Source organism: Arvicanthis niloticus, chromosome 28, assembly GCF_011762505.2.
Source record: "Arvicanthis niloticus isolate mArvNil1 chromosome 28, mArvNil1.pat.X, whole genome shotgun sequence".
Classification (NCBI taxonomy): domain Eukaryota; kingdom Metazoa; phylum Chordata; class Mammalia; order Rodentia; family Muridae; genus Arvicanthis; species Arvicanthis niloticus.
This window is the reverse complement of record NC_133436.1, coordinates 22,239,974-22,254,808: the sequence shown is the minus strand read 5'-3', so window position 1 is coordinate 22,254,808 and position 14,835 is coordinate 22,239,974. Positions and strand designations below refer to the sequence as shown.

The 14,835-nt window shown below is 41.2% G+C and overlaps 1 protein-coding gene across 6 annotated transcripts in view; it reads left to right on the top strand.

The window, feature by feature from the left end:
- The window catches only part of Phactr2 (phosphatase and actin regulator 2), a 255,936-nt gene that overhangs the window by 136,978 nt on the left and 104,123 nt on the right, over positions 1–14,835 (top strand). For 2 of the 6 annotated variants that reach the window (XM_076926886.1, XM_076926884.1), the window contains exon 1: positions 8,972–9,164. The exons of the other annotated variants lie outside the window; for them this stretch is intronic. In XM_076926886.1, the coding sequence (XP_076783001.1) occupies positions 9,119–9,164 (46 nt within the window). In that variant the 5' untranslated portion in view covers positions 8,972–9,118. Of the gene's footprint in view, positions 1–8,971; positions 9,165–14,835 lie in introns of those variants that run through there. 6 annotated transcript variants of the gene reach the window in all.

Here is a 14,835-nt window from a genome sequence, read left to right as displayed (position 1 = left end):
CATTTACACACACATTTAAAACAAAAGTATTAAGAGGTACTTGCCACTAAACCTGAAGACCTGAGTTTGATTTCTTGGACCCACATGGTAGGAAGAGAGAACTTATGTTCTCCACCTATGCATCATGGAATGTTCATGAACTCATGGATGCACACCACACACACACACACACACACTCTCTCTCTCTCTCTCTCTCTCTCTCTCTCTCTCTCTCTCTCTCTATTTAAGTATAATCAAATGCATAAGGAGTCAGTCCATGGTAAATTAGAAAAAAACTATGACTTGTAATATTTTCTTGCCATTGTTCTTCACATTGGGAGAATCACATTAGTGTGCCTTTAAATTGTATTGCTGGGGAATGTTATGCCTTAAAAACTATGGTTGGAGTTGTAGACTTGAGGTGAATTTTGGCTTGAGGTTAGGACAGAATTTCTAACCATTTCTGAATTAACCCTAAATATACCTATGCCATTTTGTACTGTGTATTTATGTAAAGTAGCAATCTCAACCTTGAGGATTATAAAAAATCAAAATGTTGATCAACTCTGAAAACTGTTGTAGATTCACTGTGTCCTGCAATACCATATACCTGCAAGATTTAATTTCTGTGTAAAAGTAAGCGAGCATCCACATCATTCATGTGCTAATGTTCTTTGTCTTTAGTAAATGCTAAAAGTATGTATGTACCAGATAGTTGTTTTAAAATAAAGTTTCTTATAAAGATTATTTTTTATTTCATGTATATAAGTATATATATACATATAAGTGTATATATAATATACATATACATGAGTATGCTGTCTTCATGCACACTAGAAGAAGGTACTGGATCCCATTACAGACAGTCAGGACCTCTGGAAGAGCAGACAGTGCTCTTAACCACTGAGCCATCTCTCCAGCCCCTGCCCCTCTATAATCCTTATTACCAGTAATTTATAGATCTATTTTCTAAAGCCTTATATCTGCAGGCATGTAGAACTTTCTAGAGGGTTTCAGAGTCTCACTGGAGGAAGTTCAAGCAACTCGTATTTGATGAACGATTGTTTACCTGAATATAGACGTCTAAGTTGATGCTTATGTCTCCACAGTACTGATAATAGATGTGCTTCTACTGACTCCTAGATACATTATGATCCCTGAAAGTAGTAACTGTGCTTTCTAAGTACTGGGTAAATTTTCCGCTTTACTCTTCACACTCGGTTTAAGTACAGCCTGTGTAGATGTGGACTGACTCTTTCCTGTTACGTGTACACTGTTGCTCTCATCTGCCACTTGGAGAAAGATCTTGAAATTAATGTTCTAATTTTCCCCTCCCAACCCACGCTGCTCGATTTCCATCCGAGGTTTTATTACAGTGACAGCTTGAACCTTCCAACTGGTCAGAAAAAATATTGAAGCTTTTTATGCTTTTGCCCCACTTAATGCATCAAGACGTTTAACTCCATCTTCAAAATGCACTGGAGTTCGGGGGGCCTCTCATGACTCCCTCTGCCCTGACTTGTTCTCAGCCACCGCCATCTACAGCCTAGGATATTTTCCTGGTCTCTTTTCCCCATGATAAGCCACCATGCTAGCTAGCCACAGCAGTGCTTTCTGTAATGCAACTGATCTCACAAGAAGCCACCATGACATAAAGTCAGATCATGTCATGGCCTTTATCATTGTCATCGTGTACTTGTAGGGAAAGCCACAAACTTCTGGTCAAATGCAAGGCTCTACATGGTAGATAACTCCTTCCTCCTTAGGGATCACTCGGCCTTGACTCGAGGGCCTCCTTAGTCTCCTCAAAAAAAAAAATTTTTTATACCATGTTCCTATATTGGATTCATATTATTCTTCTCATCCCGCCCTCTCTGAGCACTGTTTTCCCAGATTGCCACTTGGCAAACTATCCTCCCACACCTTCAGGTTTTTATGTAAGCATCATTTTCTTAGGAGGGCTGTTGTGACTACTATACACACAGACACACAGACACACACACAGACACACACACAGGAACTCTCAAACTCTTCTGTGCTTTGCAACACTTTTCATCTTCTGGATTTTTATAAATGTACTGACTTATTATGTCTATTGCTCGTTTCCTGTCTTTCAATTAGAACAGAAAGAAGCTCTATGAGTACTGCATATGTGCATATATCGTACATATAGTATCTCCTTATTTTAGTCTCTATTCTAAGTACTTTGGAGATACATGTGGGTGTGTGTATATTATATATATGATGAAGCAATAAATATAACATACTGTAGTATAATATAATGTTATCTATTTTGATATACTGAAACATAAGGAAATGCAGTTTCAAGCCAAATGATCGTTAACTTAGGAATGAATAAACAGACTGAGGTAGGTGTATAAGGGATGATACTTGGAACAAAAGAGAGAGAAATATGAATACATAGGGCATTGTGGTCGATTTTTAAAAATTAAAATGATAGAAGTCAACTGTAAAACAAACAAACAAACAAACAAACAAAAACACTTGCATGTATATAGTTCAGAAAAAAGTCTACAAGGATGGTATGTTAGCTTTAATGTCACTGTGATAAAACACCTGAGGGGAAAATGAAAAAGAGAAAGGTTCAAGTCCATTATCACACAATGGGTGTAATGGGGTTAAAACAGGTCATGTTTTGGCCACCAAGAAGGAGAGGGAGGAGGAAAGGAGACAGACAGACAGACAGACAGACAGACACACACACACACACACAGAGAGAGAGAGAGAGAGAGGCATGGGGGGAGGAGAGAGAGGGAGAGGGAGGAAGAAAGGAGGACAGACAGAAAAACACACACAAACACACACACACAGAGACACACATAGGGGTTGGGGAAGTAGGAGAGGGAGAGGGAGGACGAGAGAATGAGAATGTATGTGCGCGCATGTGTTGTCTTTTCCCATCTCTCCTGTGATTCCATTTTGGCCTCAGTCAAAATGGAATTCTGTCCACACTCTGTGAATATTGTTTACAAGTACTTCACAGAGACATCCAGGAAGTGCAATCTAGAGCTGTCCTAGGCACTTCTGTGTCTAGTCTAGTCACCGTCCCAGAACGATGCCAGACTAGTAGGTACCTGAAGCTAGAGAAGGGATGAGTGCAGTGTAGGATAGGGAAGAGCTGCAGAGAGTAGGATGGACTTGCTGGTGGGAATGGTAGCACTACTTGCTTACCAGAACCCACAGAACTGTTTACTTGAAAGGGGGTGGATTGTAAGAGTTGAGACTTATTCCTCAAAAAGTTCAGCAAAAAAAACAAATGAAGATAGTTCATTCTGATTGCATACTATCAGGTTTAACTGTTCTTTAGTTTAAGAAGCAATTTACAGTCTTGAGGGAGGTATCTTCTCAGAACCACTATGTCTATGTGGGAAAGATATGCACTAAGAAACTAAGTTCAGAGTCTTCTCCACTATGCATTCAATACCTGGAAGGACAGATGTCTAGCAGTGGAGTCACTGCCACGGTAGGATGCTACACCCCTCCTCCAATACAGTATTCATGGAGGACTGACACCAGAGGAGAGTTTCCATCCCACTTGTCCTCAAGCCCATGGATGAAAGGCCTTGTTCGTTGGAGGTACTCAGTTGTTACTAGTTCATTGAAAACATGACAGTTCAATCAGGCAATCTGTAGGACAGAGATAGAGTCGATGACAGGCTTGCGATCTTCAACACACTGTTAGCAAACCATGCATATTGTGCTGGATAGTTCTATATCAACTTGACACAACCTAGAGTTGCTTGAAAGGAGAGAAACTCAGTTGAGAAAATGCCTCTATACAATCCAGCTGTAGGGCATTTTCTAAATTAGTGATTATGGGGGAGAACCCAACCCACTGTGTGTGGTGGTATCCTCTGGGTTGATGGTCCTAGGTTCAGTAAGAAAAAGGCTGTGGGAGTCATAATGAACAGTGCAGTAAGCAGCACCCTTCCAAGTAGGAGCTGCTTGACTTCCTGTTCTGACTTCTTTCAATGATGAACAGTGATATACATGAAAGTGTAAGCCAGATGAACCTTTTCTTCCCCAATTTACTTTTGGGCATCCTATTTCATTGCAGCAAGAGAAACCCTAAGTACAAGACATAAACACAGAAACAAATGAGATTTTGTCTATATTTGAAGTTGTTCGTATTCTGGATATAACATAAGTGCAAACCCTATATGTATTAAGGGTTCATCATCCCAAACACCTTGTTAGAGTCTAGGAATTTATAGGGTAGTTGCTATAACAATGATCGGACTTGACATCAAACTATTATTTTCTATAACTCAGGCAGCTACAGAAAGGGCATTCTGAAGAACACTTTTTATAGATTTTTTAGCTAGTGACTTAAAGATTTTGAATTGCATGGCAGTTGGAGTTTCGAAAGCTACGGATTGGTACTCTGTTTTACATACAAGATGAAGTAGAGTAACTTATGCATGTTTTTCTTTCTAAGGGCGAAGGAGAGATTTTGGAAAAAGAAATTCCAGCCCTACCCCTTGAGCTCTTGATTTTTCTGGGTAAATCTTCCAATAGTTGGCTCAGCCAGTAAGTAAGCATAGAGCCTCCTCTCCAAACCCATAGCAGAGACTAGCTCAGGGAGGGGCAGAGGCAAGGTATTTTGTTAATCCTGTTAGCTCTTAAGAGCAGAAGGAGGGAGACTCAGAAAATAAATCATATAAAAGTATGTGAACAATAGGAAAGAAAAACTTGCCTTACAGGTTAATTTCCTGCTCTGCCCAGGGTTTGTGGAATATGATCATTTCTGTTTTCCAGTGCTTGATATAAGTAGAAAGTCCAAACTTGTGAGTCTTAGTCAAGATTCTCCTTTTGTCTGGTGGTGCTGTGCGTCGTGTTAACACCAGTGTTCTCTCACAATTGTAAAATTAAAGAAAATGGAGGGAGAGTTCAGCTGCAGCCTCTACCGAGTAACATTTTAAGGTGTAAGCGCAGCGTATATTTCCAGAGCTTCAGCCCAAAGTATAAAAACCCAGAAAGTCTTCTGTTTGCCTTTTCATGATCAAGGCTTCCTAAGGAGGCTGCCTCTTGCAGAATATAGCCAAACTCTAAAAGATATGGAAAGTTGCAGAAATAAAACAAAACAAATAAAACTGGAAAGCAGTCAAGTAAAACAAACTCACTTAAAAGCTTGAACATGTTTGCTTATTAGATTTCAGTGTCTGGGCTGCAGATATTCCATTATCACATGATTAGAATTCCCATGTTGAAGCACTCTTACCACGTGAAAATACAAAGGTGTTGCTCTAGTGGCTCACAGAGGAGGAGGAGGAGACAGTGTCCTGCTCTTCAGTAAATCTCAACTTGGTGAGTGCATAGAAAATAAAGATCTAAAATGATCCTTCTTCTGGACAGTCTTTTAGTTTCCCCTTGCTTCTTCTAAACATTGTATCATGAGAACAAGATAATTAAAGAAACAATTCTCCTTAAAAAGTCACTAAATTTAAATTCTCTCCTTCACCTCAGGCAAGTGGTTACCACTACTACAATGCCCATTAGCCAAGGAAATGCCACTTATTTGTTAAACTTTCACAGCTAAGTCCAAAATAAGGATGTATGTTTGGCATGGTCATTTTCAGTCATGGTTGCTTCCCGGGCCTCTGTGGTTCTCATTGCTCATGGAATTTCTGGAGGATTCCATTTAACTCTTCTCTCCACCATGAGAGCCTACCTCCAAGTTCTGGAGTTACACGGTGGCTAGAGAAGATCTAACAGATCTGTGGAAGACGGAGACCCAGGATTAGAACTCATGGCATCTAAGTTCTTCCATATGTAAGCTCAAAACTCTCCTCCAGTCACCAAATTGTATTTCCACAAAGTGGACCCTGAGCTTCTAGGAGAGAAGTTTGTCATAGTCTAAGTTTATAAAGGCCAGGTTGGTGTCTGCTTTAATTTACCATAGTGCCTTCCATCTATGACAAGTGGGGTTGTCACATTGGATAACCCAGACGACTGAGTTTAATACTGTCCACATCAGACAAGGCAGGGAAATCTGGGTGATGGACCAAAGTGTTTGAAAATCTCCCAAGTGCATGTGCTTTGCTCCTAAAAGCACACTGTCTCCCAGGGGAAATTCTAAGTAAATCCTCTCAATTTCATTTCTTCCTGGAAGTAAATGAATAAATCACAGTTCTTTCAAAGATTGAAGCTAGACTGTGCAGTGGAAAAAAAAATCAGTAAATGCTCTTCTACTCTTTTTAGGACGGTTTAATATAAACAGCTCCTCAAATCCAGTCATGGGATGATTTAATGGCAGCGTGTGGTATGAGACAGAGGCGCTGGTGTGCACTGAAGGTAGCACCTTCTGGTTTGGAGGCAGGTTGTTCCATTGCAAGGAATTTTTCAAGCCAGGTGACATCAAATTTTCACTTTCATAAATGGATCTTGTGTGCTGTCCTCCCTGCACACCAGTGCCCAAATCAGTTTAGAAATCCAGAATAAAGCCTGGGGCCAAGGGGACCGATGCCGAGAAGTAGATACAGATCTTTTTCCACAAATGAACAGTCATCTTTTCTAGCATTTTCCCAACTTCTCTGGGAGAGTAGTCTATACAGAAATGCGTGTGCTTTTCAGATGACATTAAATATCCCTAGTGTCCATTCTAAACCCGTGAGAGCGACTCCCAGAACTGTTTGTCTCCATTCAATAAGTCATGAGCGAGGCATCTGGGAAGGACATCATCTTAAAATACTTTTGTTTTGTTCTTGATACAGTATCTTACTTGTATCTCCAGCTGGCCTGGGACTCGCTATGCAGCACGCATAGGCCTTGAACTCGTGGCAATCTTCCTGCCTTAGCCTTTCAAGTGCTAGGATTTCAAGTGTAAGCCACCACGTCAAGCTTCAAACCCCTCTTGTTGTATTTCACTCTCTAATCTTTATGCTTTGACCTCAAAGGGAGATTTTGGGAGTTACTGGAGACTTTCTCTCCACTCGTCGGCCAACGTTCTTTGCTATGATAAAATGCCCTTCAAACACTGAGCCCCGGCAGACATTCTGGGAGCAGGATGTCCCACCCCTGTAGAGGAACCTTGGAACACACTTCCGGCAGTACGGTTGATGTGCTTCCAAGGTAATGTAATGAGCATTGGGAGAGTTTCAGGGAAATGTGCGTAACTCGATTCCTGGTTATTACAATTCCAGATGAGGCCAAGAAGTATATCAACCACTGAAGCAGGACAGGTCTTGAACGAGTAAATATGGATGTGTTAAGCAAATCTCCCAAAGCGAGAACCTCTTTCCCCGTAATGCTTGGACTAAGACTTGGTAGAAGGGAAAAGTCGTCACTATTATTTCTCAGAGAAGAAATACCGCTTACCCTCTTTAAAAGCTTCTATTAGGTACTCTCAGTGGGCGGGATTTACTGCGTTCCCCCCTAACAATGACTTTCTTTATCAGCAAAGCTCTGCCAGTAGCACAATAGTAAGATATCTCTCCTCTTAACTCCCACACACATTTTGCTTGTTTGCTTCTTAATGCAGTGTTAAGCAAAGCCATGAAAGAACCGGAAATATTGTCACTGACATTCACTGCTGAGTTCCCGGGAGGGGTGCATTTCTCAAAACACATTGTGTGTGTACTCAAAGAGGAGAGGAAGTATGGATGTTACTGTCCCAATTCGGACTCACATTTTAGTTAAGTCTTTCAGTTTCATTTTAGAAATTGGGATGTCTGGCATTTGGTGCATACTCCAGCAGCAGAGGGCCTGCCTAAAAAGCAAACAGCCCCCCCCCCCCCAGGGTTCAATTCTCATCACCCCCAAATAGTCATGGTTTCTTAAAGGAAAAGAGTGCCCCACCAATGAAGAGGGGCCACTTACTAAACTCTGATGAAACAGACAAGCAAGTGTCTTTCAAAACACCAAAACAAGGTTCTGCTGAGCTCAATAATACACGCATAAAGGAAAGGTGATTTTCATGATTAAAATAGGAAAATCGATTATTCTATAAGGTTTATACTGAACAATTGTTTTTATAGTTCAGAGTTCTTTAGGATAGACTATAAGATGAAAGATGGCACAGGCAACATGAATAGATTGAACTTTTTAATGAAATGTATAGATTCAGAGAGGTATGCACAAGTCCTAGTGGACAGATCATAACAGAATATATTCGTGGAAACACCCTTCTGTTTAATGTAACGTGTATAGATACATATATGTCCATGCACATACACACACATATACATCTTGACCACTCAACTTGCTATCTATCAGCTGTAATGACAAAGCTGTCAAGTGTATTCATAGTTTTTAGAAATTTGAGACTTAATAGAATATTATTCGAGTGTTAGTTGGGGGCATAATAATTTGTCAGATAAATTGCTTTTGTTGTTATGGTTGTGTCTAGAGTGAGTCTTTTGAGGCATAGCCAAGCTGAGCTAAAGTTTTGGGTGATAGAATCAAATGTGTATATGTTCAGTTGATGTTACACATAGAGCACTGTGGACATCATTGACTTGTGTTATCCAACCTGAAGCCATTGACTGTTTTAATAGCATTTGTTGAAAGGAAGATAATTGTTAAAGAGAGGAAAACGCTCGGCAATGACCTCTCTAACAGGCCTGCAATGCTGCCAACAATATAAGGAAGGAACTAACTTTAAAGAAACAAATTTTCCTAAACTAAGTACCAGTGACTAAGTACTTCAATGATTTTTTTTTTCCCCTCAGACCTAGAGGATCCTTTGACATTGAACCTTGACAAATTAAAGGGAGTTTTCTGATAGCCCTCCTTCCCTCCTGCCCCAGGGGGTGCTGGCACCCAGCCCCCCACCCCTGGGCGTGCATCTGGACCAACATCCCTTATGTGCACATACCCCATACCCTCACCCCGGGGCTCTGCTCTTTCCTCTCCTCCGCTCCCTGTCGCCCTTGCCCCCCTCTTTTCTCCCGGTGACCCCTGACCCCAGCTAATCTGCATAGAGGAATGACAGGCATCCGCTGGGCCGGCTTGGCCGCTGCCAGGGCCGGGCGACCCGCGCGCGCGCGCGGGGAGAAGGTGCGGGGACTGGCGGGCGCGGGCCGAGATGAACGCGCGGGAGGCCGGCGGCGAGCGGACGGGCGCGCGCAGGAGCGGAGCGGCCCGGTGAGGCGGAGGCGCGGCGGGGCGGTCACCCGCCATGGGCCAGACCTCGGTGTCCGCGCTGTCCCCGCAGCCCGGCAGCGGTGAGTCCCGGGCCAGGCCGGCGCCTGCAGAGCCCCGGTTCCCGGCGCAGGCCCCCAGCTCCGCGCGCGTGCCCCGGGCTTTGGTTTGTCTCCAGATAACTTGGAGAGCCAGAAAGTTCCGAGAAACGCCATTTGCGCACGAGTCTGTTTTGAAAAAGGGCGAAACTTCGAGAGCAGGAGAAACATTCCCGCGGGCTCCCCCTCTTCCTTAGGCTTGGCTTTCCGAACAGACTAGAACTGAATTCTTTCAAGCTTGTCAACTGATTTATGGTTTGTTATTCGGAGCAGTCGTGCGGCTTGCTTTCCCCTTTCCTGGCAGGACGCTGAATATTTAATAACTACCTCAAAATGTGTAATTGGTTCAGATGGACTTGTTTTGTTTATGTTACACACATAAGCCATAGTGTTTAGGAGAGCCTGCGTCTTGAGGGGTAAAGTTTGTTTCATGGAGACGTGTGCAACATTTCTGAACTACAGTATTATGCTTTTTTTTTTTTTTACAGTTTTTTTTTTTTTTTTAAATTAGAAAGAAGGAAGGTAAGCAGGTTGGCATTGTCCCCATGTCTAGGGATAAACAGTTGTTTGTCCACACATCATGTGACTGGATAAGGAAATAAACCTTCAAAGTATGATTTTGAGATTCTTCCATCGAGAATTTCTAAACCATGACCTTGTTGACCATTGAGTAGTCTGATGGACTCTTAGGTTTTACAGACATCAACAGGATCTTACAGAAAGGAAATGACAAGGCACGGAGGAAGGTTTATAAAGCATTCCAGGATGTTTGAGTAGACAGAACTCTCCAGTCTCACCACTCCCCGACCCCCCACCTCCGCCAAGTTTGTGCCAGTGGTGCAGCTTCATTCCTCAGAATGTCATATGCATTGCTCAAGCTTAGGCTAATACCCCCAAAGAATGACCCCTCTGCACGGGAGAGAAAGCCGAATTCAAGGAAACTTATGTTCATTCTCTCTTGCTAATAATGATGTGGCCGCATCGCTCTGGACATCAAAAGGCTTCTTGTTTATGGCTTCTTAGTGGTTTTTTTTTTTTGGGGGGGGGCAGTGTTGATAGAGCATGTTGCTTCTAAGACTGTTTGGTCTATTATAATGAATTATTTGTTCATTCTAGACTATTTGGTAGAAATAATAGGGCCTTTGTCTCTTTGAAGATAGTGTGATAGTTTTCAATCAAAGCAAGAATTTTTTTGTGTGTGTTTGTTTCCTCACCGGGAAAGACAGAATTAAATCGTTATTCCAGTGCATCTAGTGTCCTGCACAGGAAGTGCTGTCCTGAATTTTTAGTTGGTTTGTCACAAAATATTAGCAGAGTGGATTATGAAGAAGTAAAATTTGCCTTTACATAAATCAAGGAATAATACGTAGGTGAAGCCTAAGGAAATTTGAGTTAACACCTATGATGTGAGCAGTGGTGTGGAGAAAGCAGGAAATCTATTTAAAATACACACACACACACATAAACACACACGGTCATGAAAGGTATTTTAGGAAACTCTCTAAGAAAGCACATTATGTTATTATATTTAAATTGCAGGTTCTTGGTTCAGAGTCACACAATTTTGTGTAACTGAAATGACTAACCCGTACTTCATGAATGGAGCCATTTTTTTGGTCCTGACATGTCAGTTAAGGAAGGATTGTGGTTGCGGTGTGAAAATGTAGTAGTTTTCTTGTGGTATTCACTTGGGATCTCTGTTGGAGGTACTTGGTTTCCCAGTGGTTTCATCAGTACATTCTGAATGACCCAGAAGAAAACTACACCCAAGCATAGCAAGGTGTCCGCCATTTTATTCTGATGATTGGCCTCTTCTGAGCTACTTGGCTGGCTTTTCAGATGAGCTTTGATCTCAGTTATTAGTGGGCTAAATTTGTAGTGGTCACCAGAAATTACAGTGCTTAAATGGATTCTTAACCTATATGCTTAGAGGTGCAAAATCTGGGGGAGTCTGAGGAATTTCTAGCACAAAGTTCATAGTTATCACTTGTAAGAATCTACATTGTCACCGGAAGTCAGTTTGCCCCTCTCTCTTTTTAACTTCAGACTTTATTGAAACTCTCAGCTCTGGGCTACATCTAGTTTTCAGGAACTCAGAGGATTATTAATAGTTATGTCTGACAACAGGGAATTATAAAAATAGTTTTATCGACATATAATTCACAAGCCATAACATTTTCCCATTGAAAGTATATAGTTTATTGTTTTTAATATATTTGGCTTGTGTACCCATCCATCCTCATTCATTAACTCTCTTCCCTACTAATAAACATGAATCTATTTTATATCTATATATTTGCTTATCTGGAATGTCTCATGTGAATTGAACCATAGTGTGCATGTATGTGTGTGTATGTGTGTGTGTGTATGTGTGTGCATGTGTGTGTTTGTGTGCATGTGTGTGTGTATGTGTGTGCATGTGTGTGTATTGTGTGTGTGTGTGTGTGTATTGTGTGTGTATGTGTGTGCATGTGTGTGTATTGTGTGTGTGTATGTGTGTGCATGTGTGCATGTGTGTATGTATGTGTGTGTATGTGTGTGTATGTGTGTGCATGTGTATGTATGTGTGTGTATGTGTGTGTATGTGTGTGTGTGTGTGTGTTGTTTAATGACTGGCTCCTTGGAGTTGGTGTAATGTTTTCAAGGGTCAACTGAGTTGTAGCATGTATTCATATTTCATTGCTAAATAGTCACATTATTCTTTCATCACGTGTATCTGGACTCAGCTGGCTACACTTGAACTCCATGTAGAAGTTGGTGACGGTATGTTTTTTATTTCTCTTGAATCTATAAGTGGGGAGAATTGCTGGCTCATCTCAGAGTTAACCTTTGAAAGGGTTCAGTTTTCCAGCGTAGCCAGCTAGTTATACACATTCGTAGCTGTGGATGAAATCCCAGCTTCTCCATCTCCTTTCCCAACTCTTGGTGTTGTCAGTTTTTGTGTTAGCCATACTTGTGGGTATTGATTTGTTTTTCTTTACTTTTGAAAGGTCTGTAGTATTCGCAAATACTTTCTTCCATTCACTGGAACTGCTGCTTCTAGTGAATGGTATAATTTGAAGTTTGAGTTTTAAAGGTCCTGATGGTGTTCTATTAATTTTTCTTTTGTTTTTGTTTTGTGGTGTCACGTCCAAAAAGGCCACTGCCCAGTGAAAACCAAGAACATTTATGGCCTTTTTTTTCTTCTAGGGCTTCAATAGTTTTTTTACCCTTAGGTCAGTGATAACTTCTGAGTTAATTTTTATATAAGGTGTAGTGTGGAGTGTCAGCTTCATTTCTTGGCTTCTGGATATCCAGTTGTCATAGTATTTGTCCAAAAGGTGATCCCTTCATTGAACTGTTGTGGCTGGGGATATAACTTAGTGATAAAACCTTACCCAGTATGTTTGGGACCCTGGGTTCTACCCCAAATACGAGATAGAGAAAGAGGGAGAGGGAGAGGGAGAGGGAGAGGGAGAGGGAGAGGGAGAGGGAGAGGGAGAGGGAGAGGGAGAGGGAGAGGGAGAGAGAGAGAGAGAGAGAGACCAACAGACAGACAGACAGACAGACAGACAGACAGAATGTTAATAGTCTATTTTGGCACTAGAGTAGAAAATCAGTTGACTGTATAGTAAGGGTTTATTTCTATTCTCTCAGTTCTCTGCAAATGTCTGTTTTATGTCAGTAATACAATGTCCACATTACTGTAATTCTGTAGTGAAGTTTTGAAGCTGAGACGTATGAATCTTTCTATTTGATTCCTTTTCGAGTTTCGATTGTCTATTCCATTTCTCTTGTGTTTGCTTATGAATTTCACAGTCCGCTTGTCATTTTTATATAAAAGTTTGGTTTTCTGACCGCCATCATGTTGAACCTGTTTCTCAGGCTCAATAACATTGCCATCTTAAGATGAGTCGTAACCTAGTCCAAGAAAACAACGTCTTTTCATTTATTTAGATAGTTTACATTTGCCTTATGCTGTCTATATGCAGGGTTATGTGTTTATGTGTGTCTGCATGAGTCTGTGTGTGTATGCGCCTGTGCACATGTGCACGCACAGGGTGGGGGCCGTGTGTGTGCGTGTGTGCATACACACATGCATATATGGAAACCAAAGGGCAACCCCAGTTCTTTAGGATGTCTGTCAATCTTTTATTTTCTTTTGAGACAGGATATCTAGCTAGCCTGTTGATTGCTAAGTCTACCAGCCTGGTTAGCTGTTGAGTGTCCCAAATCCACCCGTTTCTGCTTGGGTCCTACCCCCACCTGGAATTCTTTATGAGGCGCCTGAGGATCGAACAGCAGTCTCCCTGCTTACTACATGTTCTCTATTGACTTACTTGTTTCTCACGCCCCTCGTCCAGCGGTTCTGTGGGGTTTTTTTCGACACTAGTTTCTTTTCTTTGTTAAATTAACCCTATTATTTTTGTTGCTTATACTATTGTGTTTATTTTTTTATTTCATTCAAATAGGTTCTGTTGTTAGTACTTAAAAATATAAAACTTTATCTTTGTATATTGATATTATACCTTGCTGAACACATCTATCCTCCTAATGAGATTTAATAGGCTTATAATACTTTTCTGTATTTAAGCTCATACTATATATGAGATCTAGATCCAAGGCCATATGAAAAGAGAGACATTTTACTTCTTTCTTTCTGGTTTGAATGATACTTTTCTTTCCTGTTCAACAGAGACTCTCTAGTCCCATATCCAACAAGAGTAAAAAATGAGAACATTCTTGTCCTGTTGCTGAGTCTGAGGCAGGGGGAATAGCCTGGCTTTCCATCTGTAAGATGAGAATACAGACTTTTCAAGGGTGCCCTTATCAAAAAATGTTTCTTGCTATTCATAGTCTATGAGGGTCTTCATCCTAACAGAGTTGGGTTTCATCAATGGCCTTTTCTTTCTCTGTTAGGATGTTGGTGTGAATTCTGTTGTTTTACTTTCTTAATACAGCATGTGCTATTAAGTTGGTATTGGCATATTAAACTAACCTTGCCTTCCTGGGAGTAAATCATTTGGGCATAGTATTCCATCTTCTCTGTGTGGTGCTAGATTAGGTTTAGTACTGCTTAATTGAGGACTGGATTCTTTGTTTCTAAGCAGAATTGAACCAGGCCTGCCTTCAATTAGGGTGGATCCTGCACTCTGCGGCCTGGTGCCCAGAACAGAGCATGGTAGGCCAAACACAGGAAGTATTTGTTGGGTATATAAATGGATCAACAAACAATATTCTCAGCGAACAGTATGACGACTTGAAGCCAGTGATTATATGAATGAAAGATAAGGATTGTTTTTTATTTTATTCTCTTCTTTTTTAACTTCAAGAATTATGTTAGCCTGCCTCCGTGGTGTGAAGGGCATATACGTGTATGTATTTTCCTGGGTTCTTTTTGCTTACAAGTACTAATGTGCACAATGTTGGATGGACATTCTTACCTGAGCAGTTCGAACGGCATGTACCAGTAAACTCTGTGCAGTCTAATCTCTTCGTCAATGATTTGTGTGAGTGTGTGTATGTGTGTGTGTGTGTGTGTGTATGTGTGTGTATATGTGTGTGTGTGTTTATTTTGACAACCTTCATAAAATTGTTCCTATGGAAGCACCTCATGGTGCAACTCACTATGAGAATTATTTTTCTGACCTCACTCATTGTGCTGTCTTTGGGTTGG